Source organism: Podarcis tiliguerta, assembly GCF_965153285.1.
Source record: "Podarcis tiliguerta genome assembly, chromosome: 1".
NCBI lineage: Eukaryota > Metazoa > Chordata > Lepidosauria > Squamata > Lacertidae > Podarcis > Podarcis tiliguerta.
Window position 1 is genome coordinate 93,488,133 of NC_139534.1, and position 21,997 is coordinate 93,510,129.

General features: G+C 43.8%; 2 protein-coding genes across 5 annotated transcripts; both read right to left on the bottom strand.

The window, feature by feature from the left end:
- Positions 1-3,133: 3,133 nt before the first annotated feature.
- On the bottom strand, positions 3,134-10,116 carry RPUSD2 (RNA pseudouridine synthase domain containing 2). Its single transcript, XM_083450618.1, has 3 exons — positions 8,646-10,116; positions 6,939-7,235; positions 3,134-6,191 (listed from the first exon to the last, which is right to left on the bottom strand). Exons 1-3 carry the CDS (start codon positions 9,132-9,134, stop codon positions 5,442-5,444), a joined length of 1,536 nt encoding a protein of 511 aa, XP_083306744.1. The 5' UTR covers positions 9,135-10,116; the 3' UTR covers positions 3,134-5,441.
- Positions 10,117-10,612: 496 nt separating this feature from the next.
- Positions 10,613-21,983, bottom strand: LOC310682331 (protein-L-isoaspartate(D-aspartate) O-methyltransferase-like). Of its 4 annotated transcripts, XM_083450980.1 has the most exons (10): positions 21,354-21,796; positions 20,473-20,513; positions 19,999-20,140; positions 17,549-17,653; positions 16,494-16,525; positions 15,657-15,761; positions 14,851-14,971; positions 13,380-13,465; positions 12,728-12,897; positions 10,613-11,131 (listed from the first exon to the last, which is right to left on the bottom strand). In XM_083450980.1, the coding sequence occupies exons 3-10, from the start codon at positions 20,108-20,110 to the stop codon at positions 11,119-11,121; spliced, it is 744 nt and encodes a 247-aa protein (XP_083307106.1). In that variant the 5' UTR covers positions 20,111-20,140; positions 20,473-20,513; positions 21,354-21,796; the 3' UTR covers positions 10,613-11,118. The 4 variants fall into 4 exon arrangements, 3 of the variants coding, with proteins under 3 accessions (XP_083307106.1, XP_083307104.1, XP_083307105.1); XR_014513873.1 differs by lacking the exon at positions 20,473-20,513 and having other exon boundaries at positions 10,613-12,037; positions 12,117-12,897; positions 21,795-21,979; XM_083450978.1 differs by lacking the exon at positions 20,473-20,513 and having other exon boundaries at positions 21,795-21,983.
- Positions 21,984-21,997: the final 14 nt, after the last annotated feature.

Sequence of the window (21,997 nt, forward strand, 5' to 3'; positions counted from 1 at the left end):
GGAGAGAGTGGAGGTTTCTGTGACGAGGTGGCCGAGTGGTTAAGGCGATGGACTGCTAATCCATTGTGCTCTGCACGCGTGGGTTCGAATCCCATCCTCGTCGGAAGTTTTTTGTTTAACGTAAAACAATTCGGCGTGGCTGCTTCTGATCTTTATTTACTAAGCGGGCAAATTCTTTAATATGTGCGGGACACGCAGTAATGCAAAGCCAAGTGTGTCGGGGGTGAGAATCTGAATCTCGACTTATTCATCCACTAGTGAGGTTTACTTCAGAAAACTCTTTATTTGGGGTGGGGAAACTTCAGTTCAGAAGCAAAATGGAAAACCGTTTCACCGCCGCTGTGCAATAGAAACAATAGTAATACATTTGGAAAACAGTTAAAATGATATGCATTGAAATTCAACTAGGGGGATACGAGGAAGTCACTTAACAATGTTAAGAAGATTAGTTTTAATAAGGTTATGATTTATGTTTGTTTATTTGTTAGTGTTTTTAATTTTGTGAAAATCAATTTAAAAAAATTGGGGGGAAAGAAACAACAGTAATGCAATTATGATCATTATCATTGTACTGTGCTTGGGAGGATGGCCACAGCTTTCCCCGGAACTTCTGAATGCGAAGGAAGGCAATTTTCTCTCTTCCTAGGAAGCGTTACCCCGAAATCGTAAAAGTCAGGATGACAACTGTGCTGAATGAGCTTCATTCTAGCCCCCCAAAAGAGCTCACGCCCCCCACCCAAAGAAGACAAGGTGACATCCAATGTTAGTCCCATATTGAACTTAAGGGTCCACATAATTTGCCAACTGATTTCAATAGATTTGCGCTGCATATGACCAGCGTTGGATAAGGCAGCCTTAAGTATGTAGGTGGCACAAATCTCTTAGCTGTTTATGTTGCAACAGGCTAACTACCCTTTGCAGAGAAAGGATAGCAACTGCTGATTTTTAAAAAAATATTTTCATTTATTTATTTTTTAAATTTCTATACCGCTTTGTATTTTTAAGCTAAATCTCAAAGCGGTTTACAGTACAGCATGTTAAATCGATAAAACATAAAACAATCTGAAGAAAGTCAAATATAGAGTATACAGTCAAAGCAACGTAACACAAAACTAAACTATTATCTTAAAGATTGTATTTAAAGATTATCTTAAAGATTTAATATTTTATTAAGTAGCTAAGGAGCACTTTGGGTGCCTTATTTGAGTCCGATGCCTCATTGTGAGTCTGAGACTGCAGCTCTCCTCACGGGAGCTCTAATAATAAGCAGCTATCTTATTTTTAAAAGACATCTGAAGGCAGCCCTCTTTAGGGAAGTTTTTAATATTTAATGCTGTATTGTTTTTAACACTCGATTGGGAGCCGCCCAGAGTGGCTGGGGAAACTCAGCCAGATGGGCGAGGTATAAATTGTTATTATTAATAATAATAATTCCACCATAGGAACCAGCTAGGGGCTGAGGTCCCTTCTGCCCCACAATAAAATATTTGAGGGGGCTGGACTCCCCCCCAAGTTGAGGGAAATTCCCAAATGGTGAGAAGAGCTCCCCCCCCCAAATATTTTATTCAAGTTGGCACCCCTGAATCCCAGCAAACCTGGAATGCACTGTGTTGGATGTCCCAGATTTAATCACTCAGCATTCCCTAACATACAGTTCCTGCCCCTGCTATGCCCATAAACTTTCTCTCAAACCTTGTAAAGGGGTGATGGTGCATTTCTCCAATAGGTAGGTAGCTGCTCCAATAGGTAGGTAGTCTACTCTAACTTCCTCATCACCATGCACCAATGACCACACTGTGCACTTTGATGGATGAGAGTGTCTTGCACAGAATTCAGGAAAATACAGAAGGTAGGGTTGGGGGCAGTGGAAATTGTAGAAGCACATCCAAGCAGAATGCTTCTGTAGTCCTATACAGTGGTACCTCTGGTTGTGAACGGGATCCGTTCCGGAGTCCTATTCACATGAGCAGAACGCAATCTGCATCTGCGCATCGCTATTCGCCGCTTCTGTGCATGACGTCTTTTTGTGCATCTGCAAAAAGTACCCTTTCCAGTACTTCTGGGTCGCCATGGGACGCAACCTGAAAACGCACAACCTGAAGCAAACATAACAAGAGGTATGACTGTAATCTGAATTTAGGGGCACAGCACATGCTTTGTTTGCAAAAGGTCTCAAGGTTCAGCCCCTGGCATTTCAATTAGGGCTGGGAAAGACTTCCCTGAAACAGTGGTGTCACTCAGTCAGATATAAAATAAATCTAAAAAATCAAGATAGTTCTTTTACCTTTTACCTACCTAGTTCTAAAATACACGGGCCAATTTTTGCCTCAAATAAAGGCAGCTTCCTAGGTTCCTGCTGTAGAATGCTTAAACATGCAATCACCTTGGGCCAAATCCTCCTTCTGAGGAAAGATTTCCTATTGTAGAAATTCACGCCCATTTTTCTTCAGCCATGTTTGCCCTCGTGTTCACATCATTATGTTTGCTTTCACTCTTAAACTAGGGTTTTGGGACTGTGTCTAGACCCTTGAACTCCCTCCTAAGGAAGGCACAATTCAACCTCTTTTGTTAATGGTCTTCCAGGAATTAATCTAAACTTTCCTGCTTTTAAGATTTCCACATTGTAGCCTGTGGTTTTACTGTATTTAATTTGCCAAATTGCTGGTGTGGGTGAACTAGTGCTTTTTAAAAAGTGTTGGAATATTTCTGAAATAACAGGTCTATTAAATCGCTAAATTCTGTTACCCGTTGAGCCTTTTCTTTTTTTTTTAAGGTGGGGCAAAATAAAGGTTTTAAATTAAAAAACCCCTACCTAACAATATAGCCTCTATGACCTTTGACAGTACCATAGGACTCAACTCCCAGGGGCTGAGGTCTCTTTAGCCCCCCAAATAAATATTTGAGGGGTCCCCCCCAACTTGATGGGCATTGCCATTCAAATGGTGTGTGCGCTGCATGTTGTGATTGATTGTGTGGCTTACCTGCTCCCCCAAAATACTTTTTTCAAGTTGGCACCTCTGGACAGTGCTGTTTCTTCAGGTGAGAAAATCCAAATTCAACAAGCATAGGCAGGGGCTATAATGCAGGCACTTTCAAGCATACTGACCTTGTGCCAAAAATTACAAAGAGAAGCTTAATGTGTGTATTTTATTAGAAATGGTTCGCTTCCTCTTGATTTTATAACCACAGATGAATGCTTTGAAGAGGCCAGAATGAGCTCTATTCATTACCGAGATTTTTTCAAGCAATGAAGTAGGTGGCGAAGGGCTCCCTCAAGGCAATTCTGCTCCTCAGGTTAACTATCTTTGTAACTGTTTAATGAGCCTCCTTGTACAGTTAATTTATTGGAATGGTTAACACAGAACCATTAAGGAACAGATTAGCTGAATGGCAGCCAGCCACAGTAAAACTGAGCATGGAGTATAGAAACATGCATCGTGGAAAAACCTGCCAAACCGTGACAGCCAGATCTTACAATCTGTACTTACCTCAATGGTGCAAGTCCACTGCATGCTTGAATGAATCAATTTTAAAGCCTACCATGGGCAAATAAAATGTGGCTTATTACAATATATAGTGGCTGCCTTAAGTACAGGGTTGGGCTCGTCAATATTTAAATGAGTTGCTCTGCAGTAATAGCAATTTTAAACTTAAAAAAAAAAAGGATAAGCAAAATTTACAAAGAATTGTGTTTACCTGCAGTCACTGCACTCCCAGTGAACTCCAAATTATAACATCTTTACTATTTATAGTGTTTCACATTCCAGACCCTGCAGGATGGTAACAGGGCTGACACCTGGACCTTAGAGGTGTACCATAGCAGGTGCAAAACTCCTGCTCAACCCAGCAATAAGCTATAAAAACTGATGACAGGATCACCAAAGGGAAGGAGATGGGTGGGCAGAGTTGTGAGTGCACTGGAAGCTGTGACTGTACACATGCAGTTCAATAGTAAAACTATTTTCTTGTAATCTCTACAATTAATCTTTGTATAGGAAGGAAGCCACCTAGATAGGACCTTCCTTTATTTTTGTCATATTGGTTGCTCCGAAATCTTAAAATAGGGCCACTAGATATTAAAATATATTACTACTGTCTTAGGTAGATAATCACGACTGCAGTTCATGAGCAAGAACCAGACAGAGTTTAGGAAAATGCGAGTAAAAGCCCTCAATTCTCAGAGAGGGAGGGGAACACTTGGTCCTAGACAAGGCGAAGCATTCCCACCTCCCACGCAATGAAGACATTTCCATTGCCTCTCAAGCCCAAGGGTAAGAAGGCTCAAAAGTTTCGTAGACAGGAATAGAATAAACTGTTCTCTCATATAAACACCCTGCTTCAACCCTACATAGATGTACATCTGATTATTAGTTGCAACCATCTGAAAGGCTCGGTCATCACATTCCTTCTTATAAAACAGAGCTGAACCTTTTTTTCTGCAGAAGGATGCATTCCATCGGGGCAAGATTTACAGAGGTGTATGCCAGGGGCTACTGTTGCTCAATTCACCCCATTCACACACACCCCTCACCAGCATCCATTTAGAAACCCAAAACCAAGCTGCTGCTTCAAAGCACTCTCTCTGCAGCTTTTCGCAGACCTAATGATGCTTGATAAGGTTTCAGCAATTATAAGGTCCAGCTGTGTCTGCAAGAAAGCTGAAGTGCTAGTTGCTGATGCAAACCTAAGCACTGCACAGCCCAACTGACTACACACAGAGAGAGACAACCTGCATGGCTTCTGTGCTGGGCAAGGAGAACATGGAAATGTGGCAGAGGCAGCCATGGACTGAATACACTATGGGCCAGATTTGGCCCAGTGTCTAGTCATTACCCACCTCTTGATATAAAGGCAGTTGCTTCAAGCACTGAAGTGTACCCACATACAAACCCATTGGCCCATCTTTGGAGTGCTCATTCATGGAAAATGAACCAGGTTAGCAATGAAGTGACTGGCCACAGAGAAGAGATCTTAAAAAGGAAGGCTATTTAAAAGCATCTTCACACATCCCCCCCCCCCAAAAAAAAACACCTGTATACTTAGGACAGGATGGATCAACATGGACACAGCTTTTTCTTTTCTTTTTTAAGTGGCACTGTTCTCTCCTCTTCAAATACTGTTTGGCACTTTGAGCATGGTTTCTTACAGTTGCCCGTTATAGCTGAAGCAGAAAACGTGTTCAAGGTTGGTTTACTAACCATGATTTCAGGTCCTGGGTAGTAAACCCAGTGTTTCCTACTTCAGGTGTAATGGGAAACTGTGGTTTAAAGAAACCACAAGGGATCAGGGAGCATGCAGGTCTGACCCTTGTTCCCAGCATAATAAATCATCTACTAAGCCAGGATCATTACATATGAACTGACCAATTCAGTGTGCATCTAAACATGTAAATGTTTCCATTTCTTTCTCACACACAGTCTTTACAGAGTATTTTAAAAGTCTCAGGTCTCTTCCCAGTCATCCTGTGCCCAGGCTGGCATCTTAGAGCAATATTCAAATTCTGCTCCCTTGTAGCGCAATGCATGGAGATACATCACTAGATCTTTGGGTGATGGGTCTGGCCTCACTATCTTGCATTCTCCACAGAGAGGGTCCTTTTCGTCCCAGGACTCATTTGAGCAAGTTTCTCCACTTTCCGTCTTGTGCAGCTCTGCCTGAGGAACAGAATTCTGAGAACATGCCGATATCCTGCTCTTTTCTCCACCTGCAGATTCCTCACGAGTGCCAGAACTGACATTTACAGCGGTGTCCAACACAGCTACCTGCACTCTGTCTCCTACAATGGGTTTCAAATCTTCCTCAGCAACGTCCAGGATACCCAGGCTCTGTTTCGAAAGATGCTCCTCCACCAAAGCTCGAAGCAGCTCATCATCCGTCTTATTAATATGGCCACCTTTGCCCTTTTTGGGACCCCAGGCATCGGTGTTGTAGATAGGGTCATTAACAATAGGGTGTCCCAAAAACTGGAGATGGACACGGATCTGATGGGTGCGGCCAGTGTAAGGAAAACACTTCACCACACTAGTCTTGCCATTGTAGCTGAGCCTCCGGAAGACCGTTTTACAGACTTTACCCTTGGGGTCCACTCGACACACCCCAACTTTGTAAGAGACAACCAGGATGGGTTCTTCACACGTCACCTCATTTTCTGGGAATTCTCCAAGTACACGGCACACATACTCCTTCTCCAGCTATTGGGGGGTATGGGGAAGTGGGGTGAAGGAAACAAAAATAAGAATCTGTTTAAGTTCTAGAATGCAGAAGCCCCACAAAGATCACTGCATGGTATCTGGCAAGGGTCTGAACCAGTACCTATGCCTATCTGAGTGCTTTATGCAAGGGTAATGTCCACCAAATCCCTTCATTTCACTGTGAATTTTTCTATAGACAACAATAATGTGTCATAGTGGTTGGAGTGTTGGGCCTGTCTGAATCCCTGCTTCTACCATGGAGCCAGTGTTAGAAACTCAAATATATAAGCTAGGTGCCAAATGACTCCTTTAACCAGGGCTACAGTTGCCAAGTAGAATGCCTAGTTGTCATTTTGAGGCCAGATGGCTTGAAAGTCAATATAACTTTTGGGTTCCTGAAATTCATTCTGATTGTGCTGATAAAATATAACATAGAATTCTACAGGATGTGTGAAAACAGTCAAAATCCAAGGATCCCCAGACATGCACCTCCAGATGGAGGAGAGACATCAGGTGCCATCCTGGCACCCGGGCATCTTCATTTGGTTGCAAGTGGCCGATAGCCAGGTGAAAAATGTGACTGGTGAATTTTGAACGCTCCATGAACTCTATGGGTGTCACTCTAGCCTACTTTACAGGGTGGCTGTGAGGACAACAGGAGAGTATAACTCCACCTTTGTATGTCTCCCTAAGTTATTAGGAGGAAGCGTGGGTTATAAATGTGAACAAAAACCTTCGGGGCTTCACCTGTCGCTGTCGCACTTGCTCATCGATCCTCTTGGACACTTCTGCAGACTTTGCGAACATGAGGACGCCTGACGTCAGGCGATCCAACCGATGAATAGTGTGCAACTCCTTCAGGTTGTGCTCTTTACCCAAAATAAAAATGACAGTGTTGTGCCGAAATCTGCCACATGGATGGACAGGCAAGGATGAAGGTTTGTCTACAACCACAACCTCATCATTTTCTTCCAGGAACTCAATAGCCTGTGCTGTGACTGGAGGTTCATGGCGGTGTACGGTGTTCCGGATGAAGTCATTATTCTGAAAGCAAAACAATTACTGTACGTTAGCAGGAGCAGGAAACTTCCTAGGATAGCCTGTTTGTGAAGAATTATGGTTATTAGCTCCATTTACTAAAAAAAATGGCCCGCCAGAGCAGCTTCGTCACGCTGGCCACGTGACCCGGAAGTGTCTCCGGACAGCGCTGGCTCCCGGCCTCTTAAGTGAGATGAGTGCACAACCCTAGAGTCGGACACGACTGGCCCGTACGGGCAGGGGTACCTTTACCTTTTACTAAAAAACAAACAAACAGGAAAAATAATAAAAGGGAATATTATTATCTATTGGTTATATATCCGCCAAGGATGCACAAGGTGGATAACATTATATATAGCAGTGTAATTTATATATAATAATTAATATGACAGTCATAAAACTCTAGCACTTAGCTAAGACTGCAATTCTAGCCTCACTTCCTGGGAATAGGCCATTATGAATGCAATATATTTACTTCTTAGTAGAGATGGTTAGGATTGAAGCCTAACTAAAACATTGAAAATATTTTGTTGTATCCAAAATACGTTATCCTATGTCAGGTAAAGGCCTTCATATTATGTCAATTTCTATGATGTCTTGTTCCAACAACAAAAGGGAGCAAAGTGAATTCTAATTTACATCTTTACAAACTAAAACAAAAATGCTTTCTGCCGTTAATGTACATAATGACATGCTCCCATGAAATAGTAAGAATATTAGCAAAAACAATGAAGAATCTTAGGGCACCTTACAGACTAACAAATTTATTATGGTATAAGCTTTTGCACGTAGGCTACAGTCCACTTTGTCAGATGCAGGAAATGATGGTCCAGACTTGCAGGAAAATATATTAATGACTTTGAAGTGTGTGTGTGTTGGGGGTGGGGGGGAGAGAATTGAATATAGTGAGATCAGATGGAAATGATAAGCAGGTAAGTACAGAGAGTGGTAATTAGCTTATTAACAGTGACGATTCACAGATATGTTTCCATTACTTTAAATAGGAAAATTTTCACTGTCTACTTGCATGCCATTTCCTTCTGACCATACTATTTATAACTCCCCTCCCTCCGGCCATCAACCATGTATGCAGGTTTCTGCAACTTGCTCGACAGGCAATGTGGCAAACTGTTCCTGGATGGGGAAACCCAGACAGGTGGGCAGGATATAAATAATAAAATTATTATTACCACTTAGGTGTGCAAGTCAACTCCAAAACAGAAAGCAAAGTAACTGATCCACCTATAGTACTTTCCTGTGGGTGGTTCCCCACTTCCCCATCGCCTGTTTTGGGAGCATACGAACATGCCATCTCCCCGCCTGCAAACTGCCAAGCAGGAGGGTCGCGCCGTCGTTTCCCCGAATCGCCCGCCACTCGGACCCCGGCGCCACATCCTCCCTCCGTTCCGGCCTCACCTTGAGGATGACGCCCAGGTCCCGCACGGGCTGCTCGTTGAGCCGGAGGCGGCCCGCTTGGGCCGCGGCCCGGTAGTACTCGAGGGGCTGGGCGCGGAACTCGGTGCCGAAGACGTGCAGGAGGCTCTCGCCCACCCAGCGGCCCTTGCAGTAGGTCTGGAAGTCGAAGTAGTAGGGTCGCACTTTGCGGAGGCCGCCCTCGAAGTAGTAGCTGGTCTCGGCGAAGTGGCTCTGGCCGAAGCTGACGCCGGGGTTGCGCTTCTTGGGAGGCGGCACGTAGCGCTTCTCGCCTTCCTCGGCCGGCCCGGCCCGCTTCCCTTTCGCCTTCCCCTTCCCGGTCCACAGCCGGAGCCTCTTCACGGGCGGAGGGGAGCTCCCCTGCTCGCCGCCCGCCTGGCTCTCCGCCATGCTTCTGCCGGGCAAGAGCGAGGCCGCGGCGGCTAAGAGTGACCGCGAGCACAGCTCCGAGCGCAGAACAGTCAGCCGCATGATCCGCGCGTCGCGGCGACACGGCTCCTCGGCGCTGCCCGGTGACGCCTCGCCACCTAAACCAATCGAGCTCGCTCCCGGTGACGGATAAGTCGCGCGACAAGACAGGACCTGACAAGAGACTGCTCAGTCTGCCAGAAGTTCGCTTATATGTAAAGCAAGCCCTTCAGGGGAAACGGCTCCGATAAGCTTACGCGGACATTATAGCCAGCTAGCTCCATTTTTAAAAAATTAAATTTTATTAAATACAAAATAAAGAATATCAAATAAGAATGAACACATGAACATAATTATTTATACATCTGTAAAGCAATATTCAAAAAGAAGGGGGAAAAAGAGAATAAAAGAAGAAAGAAAAGTTAAAAATAAACAGAAGAGTGTTCACCATAAACAACAATTTCAGATCTATACTTGCATACAATTTTATGCTCCATTTTATTTTGCGCATCCACACTGGGACATTTGCAGGGAAACCAAAATGCTGGTTTGCAAAGCTATTGTACTACCATCTTTATTGTATGCTTGTGAAACATGGACCACTTAAAAACGCCATCAGAATCACTGGGGACTACATCACGTGGGAAGACAGGCAAACTAATGCCAGTGTACTGGAAGAAGCAAAGATCACCAGTATTGAAGCAATGGTTTTAACACATCAACTTCATTGGACTGGTCATGTTGTGCAGATGCCTGATTATTGTCTTCCAAAGCAACTACTCTATTCTGAACTTTAAAATGAAAAGCGTAATGCTGGTAGTCAACAAGAGAGGTTTAAAGACTCTCTCAAGGCAAAGCTAAAAAGATGTAGTATAAACACTGACAACTGGGAAACACTTGCCTGCGAGTGCTCCAGTTGGAGAACAGCCTTTATGAAAGGTGTCATGGACTTTGAAGACGCTTGAACTCAGGATGAAAGGGAGAAACGTGCTAAGAAGAAGGCATGTTTGGCAAACTCTCACCGTGATCAATTTCCACCTGGAAACCTATGTCTGACACTGTGGAAGGACTTGTGGATCCAGAATTGGTCTCCAAAGTCATTTATGGACTCACTGTTAAGACCATGTTCATGGAAGACAATCTTACTGGGCTATGAGTGATTGCCAAAGAAGAAGAGGAAATACACACACACACCATTCTGTATTGAGTCATACATTTCTGGCACAGCACAAGATGCTGAAACGCTGCCCACTGCTATCCAGTATTAAATAGCAAGAAGATCCAACCTTACAGATGACAATATGTACAAGCTGCAGGGCGATGGTATTAGCTTGGTGGGTAGCAGTATTCCCTCCTCCATGAGTAGAGACAGTACACCTTCAAATACCAAATGGTAAGAACAAACAGGTATCCCGACTTACATGTGAGATTTTAAACAGATGGGTGGCTACTGATGAAAACAGATGCTTGAGGAGAGTCCTCATCCAGCAGGACAAATTGTATTATAAGTGTAATAGTAAAAACAAAGAAGAAAAGCAAGATCCAAGTTCATTAGTTTATTAGATTGAGATGTTACAATTGCGGGCTATTTTCAGTTATGTCCTTTTTCAGAAGTAGAAGACCAATTAAATTATTCTCCCAACAGCAGACAGCCACATAAGCATTGCTTCCTTGCATAATAAAAAGGCATATTGTGCACAAACACCCACCTCAACTTTTTCTTTTGCTTCTGCATGCAGGATTTTTTTTTTGTATCCTATGAAACAGCTGGACTGATGCTAGTTATCAATCTTGAGCCTATCACTCTTTGCTTTGCCTTCCAATTCCAAGAGCTCTTGGAGTTAACAGAGAATGAATCTGTTTGCCTGGTGGAAGGACTGATCCTAGCTTCCCTCACATTACAAGAGTTGTTATCTTTAATAGTATTAAAGAAGTCCATTTAAGGAGCAGAGCCTTATGCATTTATCTGCACAGCATAAGAATGCCTATTCTTTCCAAACACAGTTCACAGGTTTTCCAAAGATCCTTTAAAAGTGATTTAAGATCTTTAAAGTTCACCCCTAAAGAAAAAGAGACAATTGACAATTAATATAAACATACATGAATATATTTTCACAAAAATCAAGTGTTCGCACTTAGCTGGAGAGATGAAAATATTGCCCAAAGTGAAATGGTATTCCTTGCCTTCAGTTTTCTCAAAGATAATATATACAGCTAAGCGGTAGAGACCATAATATAAGCAGTTAATGAAATCACAGATAAAAAGGGAAATGCCATTAGGTTAACATGCAAATATCTATGATGATTTGATCACACCAAGAAAATGATGGCTCTGCAATTCATTTGATTCAGGAGTTTTACTCTTCATTTACAAAAATAAGACCTTAATGTTGGGAAGTGACATGAATATTGGGAAAGGGCAATGTAGATTTTCTAAACTTCAGATATAAAAACATTTTTTTACATATAGAAGCGGGAATAAATAGCCATTTGTGGGTGTTGTCTCTGCATGCAAGCAAAGCCTCCACACAGGGAAGGATCATGCCAATAGCATCATTTGTATTAAATGCCCCCAGCAGATGCTGGATCTTCTTGGGCCAAATATTATGGACCTGTTTCAAAGTTTTGACCTTCAAAATTGATGTTTGTGGGCCTTTTAAATATACATTCTGACTGATTTTTTAAACATAGATTCTACCTATTCATCTGTGTTTACAAGAGGCAATAGAGTTTTCCTTATCCCATGTATCACGAGGCACAGTACAATCACTACTTGGTCTTATATTTTCCCTGTGAACAAGGACTAATGGATAAACTGGCTTTCTCTTGCCCAATAACAGTTTAGCTATAATAACCTGGTTTGAAAACTCAGCTCTTGGCTTGCCATTGTTCAGTGTCCTGTCCTCACCACTTCATTGACGTTTACATCCTGCTTTAATTAAACCGCAATTAGCCATTATGTCTGACTGCAGTTGAATATCATTTTTTAAACGCTCAGTCTAACCTGCCTCACAGGGTTGCTATGGAGATTAGATTAAAGACCACCTTGAGCTCCTTGAAGAAAAAGGTGGGTGGTAAATGCAATAAACAAACAAACAAATCCACAAAAAAAGAGCCTGCTGGATCAGGTCAGTGGTCCATCTAGTCTGGAATCATGTTCTCACAACCGGATGCCTGTGAGAAGACTACAATCTTACTGAAAAATAAGCTTAACTTTGTTCAATTGGGCTTTCTTGCAAAAGTGCCTGGAATCCCAGCGTTACATAGCCTTAAAAAGAACATTAAGTTACCTCTGTATTGGGGTGGGGAAACTTTTTGGTTTGACTGATGGTTCTGATCTGGAAAAAATGGACTTATGAGACAAATGGACCCAGGCCAGGCCACATTTGGTCCATGGGACCTGTACGTTTCCCAAGACATTTACTCTCTGTTTTAAGAGAATACACAGTTTTTAAAAAATGGTTTCACTACGAAGTTGCTCATAGCATATTAGTATCTTTGCCTAATAAAACACACCCTGTGATAGGGATTCTCTTTTTAGTAGTGTTGTAACTGTGGGGATTCTCTTTTTAGTAGTGCTGTAACTGTGGGGAAAGTGAGCTTTTATCCAGCAATGCCTTGGAACACAAGAGGGTAGGAGCTTATTAATAATTTACCGAGGCCACTGTTTCTCTTTGTCTGTCAGAGGGACATATATCACACCCATCAGCTGCTTTTCCACAATCTGCCCGTCTTTGGTTTTGTCATACTGCATCAAAACCTGGTTTCCACCCTCTGGCCCTACGGGCAGAATTAGTCGTCCTCCAGGTTTCAGCTCATTCAGCAACTAGTAGTAAGAATCAATAAGAGCAATAAGGCAAAACAGAAACAAAATGGAGAAATTCAGTTTCCACGTACACACAAAAGGGAAGAAAGACAAACTGAACACTGTTCTCTGGCTCTTGAAGTAGTCCATGAAAAGCGGCCATTTCCAAAATAAAAATTAAAAATGGCAACACATTTGCTACTCACTTATACCTAAACACTCTCTGTGTGATGCTTGGCCTGCTGAGAAATGCCAAGAGTGAACCATTTTTCTTACACCTCATGTCAATAGAAACGTGGTCAAATCTCCAGGCCATCAGAGATTTCAGAACGTAAAACATTGTCTCTGTTCTATTCAATTTTAGTTCTCTTTCCTTATGATAACAGCTGAAACATATTGTTACACTTTTTTCACAACTGTCTTCTAGACTTAGTAAATTAACCGCTTCAAAAAGGTTCCAAGCCAGAGCTGAGAGGAAAGAGACAGGCAACTTTCTCTCTTACCTCCTTTGGCACTGTGGGTGCAGCTGCTCCAACGTGGATGGCATCGTAAGGGGCTTCTTCAGGGTACCCCTTTCTGCCATCCCCAACTGTGGAGAGAGAAAGAGAATGTGCAGTGAAGGTTCTTGTTCAGATGGCAGCTTCTCCTATACACTTCTCCTTTGCCTTTCCTTTCACTTGGCATCTGCGTGCAAGGAAGACTTGTATGCAGATTATGTTGGCACTGGGGGTATCAAAATGAAGTATAATAACCATAGCGAGAGACCTAAAAAAGAGAACTGTGCTCTTTGATATTACCAAGGTTAGGTGGAATTGGGAAAACAGAGCTAAAGAGACGTGGGTGGCGCTGTGGTCTAAACCACTGAGCCTCTTGGGCTTGCCAATCAGAAGGTTGGTGGTTCGAATCCATGTGACGTTGGTGAGGTTCCATTGCTCTGTCCCAGCTTCTGCCAACCTAGCACACCAGTGCAAGTAGATAAATAGGTACCACTAAGGCAAGAAGGTAAATGGCATTTCCATGCACTCTGGCACCCGTCACGGTTTCCCATTGTGCCAGAAGTGGTTTAGTCATGCTGACCACATGACCTGGAAAAGCTAGCTATGGACAAATACTGGCTCCTGCACCGCAACCCCATAGTAGCCTTTGACTGGACTTAACCGTCCAGGGGTCCTTTACCATTACTTTTTAGATGCTCAGAAATCATTACTCTCGCTTCCCCCAACCTGTTGCTCTCCAGATGTTTCAGACCATAATCCTCGCTATCCCTGACCAATGGTCGTGGGACCGGGACCAATGGGAGTTGTAGTCTGGAGGGCTTCAGGCTGGGAAGACTGCATTACTAAAATATACTTCTACATTGCAATCCTGTGTGTGGTTACTTGGAAGTAAGAATTGCGCTCAATAGTGCTTATTCCCATGTAAGTGTGCTTAAGACTGCAAGCTCGGAAAACTAGCTCTAAATGTGCAATCCTCTGCAGTAGCTTGTTCATTTATTTTCATGAAACAAATCTTAGGGTTATTGCTAGGCTGAAACCGTTCCTGCTAAGTAAAGTTTTCACAAGTGTGAAGGGGTTCTAGCTTTGTTGTTGTTGTTTAGTCGTGTCCGACTCTTCGTGACCCCATGGACAGAGCACGCCAGGCACTTCTGTCTTCCACTGCCTCCTGCAGTTTGATCAAACTCATGCTGGTAGCTTCGAGAACACTATCCAACCATCTCGTCCTCTGTTGTCCTCTTCTCCTTGTGCCCTCCATCTTTCCCAACATCAGGGTCTTTTCCAGGGAGTCTTCTCTTCTCATGAGGTGGCCAAAGAATTGGAGCCTCAGCTTCACGATCTGTCCTTCCAGTGAGCACTCAGGGCTGATTTCCTTAAGAATGGATAGGTTTGTTCTTCTTGCAGTCCATGGGACTCTCAAGAGTCTCCTCCAGCACCATAATTCAAAAGCATCAAATTTGCAAAGGATACCGATGCTCACCTAGAAGTTTCACTCGGCCAGAACTCAACAAAGAGGGATCATCTTCTCTGAGGTTTTTGATGGACTCATGAACCAGCTGTTCAATGTGTTCGATTCCCACTGCCTTCCCTGTGGGACCCACCTGTCAAGAGATGTCACATGTGCTTCAAATCTGTGTTACTACTACAAACAAAATTATCTGAGAGAGCAGAGAGGTTCCCTTTTTTGCAATGCCTGATAATTTTTATCCAATCATTTCTCCATCCAGTTTTAGAATGACAGAAGGATAGTTCCAATGACTGGTTACCTTGAAAATGAACGGTCCCTTTGCAGTTATTCCTACAATTTTACCTGTCCCGCGTTCCACATGATCATTAAATATACTAATTGGGCAATTCCAATGGAGGAAAATCTCATAGTACAATTGTATGCGTGCCTGCTCAGAACTACCGTAAGTCATGTTGAATTAATGAGACATACTCCCAAGTAGCTGTGTATAGGACTGCAGCCTCATTCTATCCCCCCCCCCCTAGTGCTAGGCAATTTACTTGGCAGGACAGTGGAGGAATAGTTTCAGAATTCTATATGTAGAGAGGTGTTTCTTGTTGCTTTTGTTAAAATTGTGTTAAAACTAAAATTCACTTTAGCAGACCCCTTGCAACTTATCCAAATTCAATCATTTTCAGCAGTCAAATCCTGCTCTACAGAGAAGCAACACCAAACATATGCATAAGATCATCTGTTCTTTAAGAAGGTAAGCTTTACAAGTAGACGTTTTTAGCCAAACAGAAAAAAACGGATTTCCTCTCAATTTCCATTCTGCTTACCATCCTTGCAAAGCAAGCTGTGAGGTATCCACTTCCTGATCCGACATCTAATGCCTTTGCTCCTTCCACTAGCTGGTCCTTCAGTAACTCAAGCGCATGAGCATGCTGTGGGAGAAAGCAACTATATTTCACTCTTCCCACACCGGCATCTTTCACAATCCCCTTGCCAAAAGGCAACAAGAAGCAGGATGGTTAAGATACACAGTCTTACTAAAGATTTTGAGGTTGCTTCTGCTAAGTTGACGCCCACAGATATTTCAGCTGAGGAATTTCTCCGAGGCATGTTAAAGTTTGCAATAGAGGCACACACAGGGTGTGGAGAAGAAACGACTAGACTGCCTGCTCCCAAGGAGCCTCGATGATATGCAAGGGGTGGGGTGAGACTGAGAGGGCCTGCAATTTTCCAGCGCCTCCTGGTGGCTTCAAAGCCTCAGTAGCAGTCATGGAAAGGGAGGGGAAGGGCCTGAGACTGAAGAAGGCAGATGCTGTCTCTTGAGACAGGATAAAGGAGGTGATGTCAAGCGGTAGGCCAAGATACCTACTTCTGGCCCATGATGAGCAGGGCATTTCTGACCTGATAGCCAGCCAGCAGCGAGTGCAACCTGTATTCCTGAATGAAGCAAGGAACAGCTGTCCTAAGCTCTGAGGGGTTTGGGACCACCCCAAAACCGGTGGGCTTGTTTACACGCATTTCCAGCACACAGGATTGGCCAGATGAACCAATGAATTGACTCGGCATAAGGCAGCTGCGATGGTTCATGGCCTTTGTGCTTCCTCAACCACTGAATGCTATCAATGCATATACTGTATATTATTGGATGTAAAAGTATGTCTTACCATGTGAGGAGCACTGATGGTTGCCTTGTACCCTGAAAGAAAGCTGTGGATAAGTTTGCTTTTCATGTTATAACTACAACAATTGGAGCACTTTCTAGCGATTTGTACGTTTCTCACCACAAATCCGCCCTTTCGGTTTTCCTAGACAACTCAAAGACCTAAGGATTTCCAGCTTTCAGTTTGACATACTATCTGTAGAATATTTTGTCCACTTTGCTAGTTTTCAGAGCTTACTTTTGCAGCCCATAAACAAAGGACAACTCTCAGTCTTACAGAATTAAGACTTCAAATGATCTTGGGCTGCTAGAACGCTGGGCTGAAACTAACACGATGGAATTTGACAGAGATAAAGGCAAAGTCCTGCATTTAGGTGCAAAACACACAAAAGAAGGTGCAAGGATAGAGTGGAGGAGACCTGGCTTGGCACAAGCTGAATGAGTTAGTAGTGTGATGCAGCTGCTAAAAAGCCAATGCCTGAACAGTAGCCATAGTGTCCTGATGAGAAGAAATAATGGTTTCACTTGCTTTCTAGACTGGCCAGGCTGCATCTGAGGTAGAGTCCTGTTCTGGATGCCACATTTTAAGGAAGACATTGAGAAACTAGGGGGGTGTCCAGAGCAGGGTGACCAGGATCATTAAGAGATCTGGAAACTATGCCCTATGAAGAATGCTTGAAAGAGCTGAGTACGTTTAGCCTAGAGAAGATTAAGTGGAGACCTGACAGCCACCTTCAGATATCTGAAGGGCCGTCATGTAGAAGGAGTAGATTTGTTCACAGGGATTTGCTCCAGAGAACAGGACTAGAATCAGCAAGTGGAAGTGGCAGGGAAGCAGATGCTGGGAAGGGGTTAGGAAAGCTTCTTAATGGCCCAAGGGTAGAACAGTCCTGCCTTGGGAGGTGGTGAGCTGGAGATATCTAAGCAGAAGCGGGCTAGATGAATTCTGAGATCCCTCCCAACTTTAGATTCTAGGATTTGGAGAGTTCCCAAAAGACAATGCTATGGACAATACGGTCTCTAAAATATGCAGTATTTCCTTTAACTGACATTTCTTACCAATTGACTGAGGAGAGTCCATATATGGAAAATACTTGATATAGTGGGATCTGTCTGTTGCCAACAACACTTTAAGGACTTGCTGAGACTTAATCACACCATTTTCTACAGAAAAACACGAGAGAGGATAATAAGGCTGACAGCAGCATACTTTTTATTACTACTTATATTTAGTATCACTTTTATGTTGTTTGATACTGAATTTTACTGCACTGTGGTCCAAAGACAGGTATACATTTACACTGATTTTTTTTAAAAAAATTATTTATTTATTGCATTTCTATCCCACTTTTTTCTCCAAGGAGCTCAAGGTGGCATACATGGGTCTCCCTCTCCTCATTTAATCCCCACAACAGCACTGTGAGGTAGGTTAGGCTGAGACAGTGACTAGCCTAAGGTCACCCAGTGAGCTTCATGGCCAAGTGGGGATTTGAACCCTGGTCTCCCAGGTCCAAGGGATGCAGGTGGCGCTGTGGGTTAAACCACAGAGCCTAGGACTTGCCGATCAGAAGGTCGGCAGTTCGAATCCCCGCAAGGGGGTGAGCTCCCGTTGTTCGGTCCCTGCTCCTGCCAACCTAGCAGTTCAAAAGCACGTCAAAGTGCAAGTAGATAAATAGGAACCGCTCCGGCGGGAAGGTAAACGGCGTTTCCATGCGCTGCTCTGGTTCGCCAGAAGCGGCTTAGTCATGCTGGCCACATGACCCGGAAGCTGTACGCCAGCTCCCTCAGCCAATAAAGTGAGATGAGCGCCGCAAACCCAGAGTCATTCACGACTAGACCTAATGGTCAGGGGTCCCTTTACCTTTACTCCCAGGTCCTAGTCCAACACTCTAACCACCACACCACACAGGCTCTCATTGTATCCACTATCTATCCATACACATGCATGCAACACACCAGGGAGAGGGATAGGGGGTTATTGCTCTAGACTCCAAATTCAGCAAATAAACGTTTGATGCTGAAACCCAACCACATTGCTCAGCTCCAGTTCATGCAAATAAGTCCACATATGCAGACCACCCTGCTACTGCCTGTGAAAAGCTGGTACAGGTTTGCAATCCTAACCCTCTGGTGTTAAGAGGTGGGCAGTTTAGGATGCATCACGTCTTTGCTTGCGGTGTGGCTCCATTACATAACAAGCCCAAGCTCCACCCGAGATGGTGGGACACTACTGCCAGTGGGTCTCCTGCCAGAGGCAGCCAGTAGAAACGCCCCCCCCCCCCCCCGCAAATAAGGGCATTATAGGAGTAAGGCAACAGAGGTTTCAGACCCAAAGCCCACAAATTCCCCAAGGGGCCCAAGGAACTGGCGCAGCACCAATGGACCACCCTCCCTACCTTCCATCCTAAGCAGCAATAGCAAGCTGGGATTTGGATGCAGGGGAGGTTCTGCTCGTCCTTGGCCCCGATTATAATTGGTCCCTCTGTTCCCATGAGCCGCAAAATAGAAATCAGCTCATCTAGACAATTTGGGAACAGGCTCACATTCAGGTCTCTGGCTACACTTCATGTAAAGTAAGAGAAAAAGCAATTGCTCTCATTAGCTTTGTGTAAAAAGAAACCCTGACCAGTCCTGTTCCATATGAGGGCTTTACCGAAAAATACCAAACACAAAGAGATCTGTTCTCAGAGACAGTGCTTTAAGCTGGGTTTGACGTTCAATAAAACAGCTTGGGAAAGTGTGACTGGGGAAATGAACTTAAGATTTCACCTCTAGAACTCGACAGATTATGCTGTGCTCTCTTAGGATGTCATTTACACATTATCATCCATTCCACAGAAAAGATCCACACAATTGGCCTAACACTGCAGCTGTGCCCTGGGTGAGCCCAAGGAAAAACAGGTGCAATGGCAGGGCTGTAACTTGCAAAATATACTCATTTTCTTTTTTAAAAAATAAACAACCGTTGGATGGACAAATACAGAAAGGTTCCCAGTTAATTGTTTTGCTTTTTTATGGCCATCATAGCCACTGGCAGATTGACTCTCCTGGTTTCTGTACTGTCTGAGTAAGCTCCCATCTAAGACAGGCAGCCTGAGGAGGACGACAATTATGGATTATTGCATTCCCAAAGAAACTCATTAGAAGAAATGGCTACCTGCCTCAGCTGTAGGGGAGCTGAGCCTCTGCATGCTCTGAATAACCTTTCTTAAATTAGATGCTTAGGATGGATTTCTCTATTGCATCATTTGTGGCTGCTTGTATAGCTGAATACATAGGCAGAGCAGGCAGACACGAGCCCAGAATCTTAAAGCTCATATGCAGGTAGAATTTTAAAACAGGTTTTCACACTGACATCCACTCCATGAAATAGGTGTCAAGTCAACAATGCTAAAAATAAGTGAGGATTTTGGACAGTATCCAAACATTTCATCAGCTGTTTTAGAGGTGAGCCCTGAACGTCAGGCTGCTGCTGGTCCTTGGTTCTGTTTGCTCTGTATTGTACTTACTGTAAAGATTGTTGATCAGTTCCGCATGTGTCTTTCCAGTCGAGGTCCAGGCCATGGTTCTTGTCAGCAGGAGTCCCATGAGCAAGGTAGCAAAAGGCAGCGTACAGCTCATCCCATAAAAATGTGCAGGGGATTCCCAAGCCTGACCAGCCAGTCACAATGAACCAAAGAGAGAAAGTTTTTTTATATTTAGAGCAAGATCATGTAACGCCTCATGGAAACCAAATCCTCCACACGCAGGAGCCGCCAAGATTAAGAACAGATGCACAGATGCAATACAGGGAAATCTGGAGAACACATTTGCCGTCTAAGTCAAATACTAACAGACTGTTTGATGTCAATAAAAGTACTGCTAATAAGTTTAAAAAAAACCAAAAAACCCACCAGTCCAAGAAGTTAAAAGAGAGATATTACAGCATTGGACTAGGTTCTGGGAAAGTCAGGTTAAAATCCCCACTGTGTTATGAAACTCACTGAGTATGTAGATAAAGAAGGGTCTACACCACCTTGAGCTCCTTGGAAAGAAAGGTGGAATGCAAATGTATTAATAAATAAATAAATTTTGTTATCACAGTGACAAAAATAAATACAAACTAAGGACATTGATAAACGTAAGGAGTTGGCCAAGATATTTTACTGTCTGTGGCTAAGCGGCACATAGCAGTGCACGGCATGTCCTCCTCGCTACAATCAGGGTGTATTGCAGCCAATGGCAATCAAAGCTATTTTGGCACATGAGGCAGAAAACCCTACAAACACCTCCTTCCTGGCAGCAAGACTACAATAATAATTGTAACATTATAAAATAAAATTATAAAATAGAACCACAGACACTTTGCTGCCTATTAATGGGACTCAAGATGTGTTGTCCAAGGCAGCCACCTCACACGGCCAAGGCTGTAGGTGTGGGCAGGGAGGGCTAACAAGTGAAATAATTTGCAATAGTGCTCATCTATTCTTTTTTGTAGAGACTGGGCTGTGACTGTAATTGTCTGCAAAGCTATATCACTGACTTCTAGTACACCAACTTGTAGAACGAATGGGAAAATGGATTTTTAAAATACTACATGTATAAAATATTACGTGCATTACCAACCCATTTGTATGGGTTGCTAACTTACTTGTGAGTGGTCACACAAATAACATAAATAACAATTATGTCACTTGGCGTTTTTTGTTTTTTGCATTTCCTTCTGACCACAGATTGCAATTTCCACCCACATAAATATCTACCTGTAACTTAGGACAACACTTCATGTATATGAGGGAAATGGACTACTGCCCACAAAACCCGATGCCATAATAAATGGGCTAGCCTTTAATGGTACCAGTGTTGTTACCATCGACAAGCATACATATTTGTTCCTCAAAACATGTGTCTCAAAGCAAAAACAAGGCATTGGATGAAGGGCAGTATACGAATTTGATAAATCGTAATAAAAGGAAAGGTCCGCCCCACTAAAAGATGAGCATAGAAAGAGGCACTTCAACTCAAGAGTCAACCCCCTCCCCTCTTGGTGTCTTATGATGGGGAAGGTGGGGGAAGGGAAGAGCCTATATGCAAGGCTCCTTGGTGGTAAGAGGAGGTGGGCTGGGCTGGGCTCCGACTCCTCTTCTGAGGGTTTTCTGAGAATCCCCTCTGACGCTTCCCTCCCAAGCGCCAGGAGAAGAGAGAGCAGACTGCTGTCCCCCCAAAGGCAGCTCAGTCTCGAGCAGCCCTCCCGCTTCCCAGAGAGGACCAAGACCCAGGACCCCGTCCCCAGGATCCCACCCCTCCCACAAAAAGGCGGACTCACCTGCGCAGCCGCACTAAGTCCTCCGCACTCGCATTCTCGCCCTCCTAGCTCCTCCTCTTTCAGCAGCTGCTTATTACGGCATTTGAGAGTAACTGGGGGAATTGAGGCCTGCTGTTGTTTACGCTGTTGCGTAACCGGGAGAGAGAAGCCGCCGATCAGTAACTTCCGCCCGGCTTTAAGATGTCGCGCGCGACGGTTCCTAA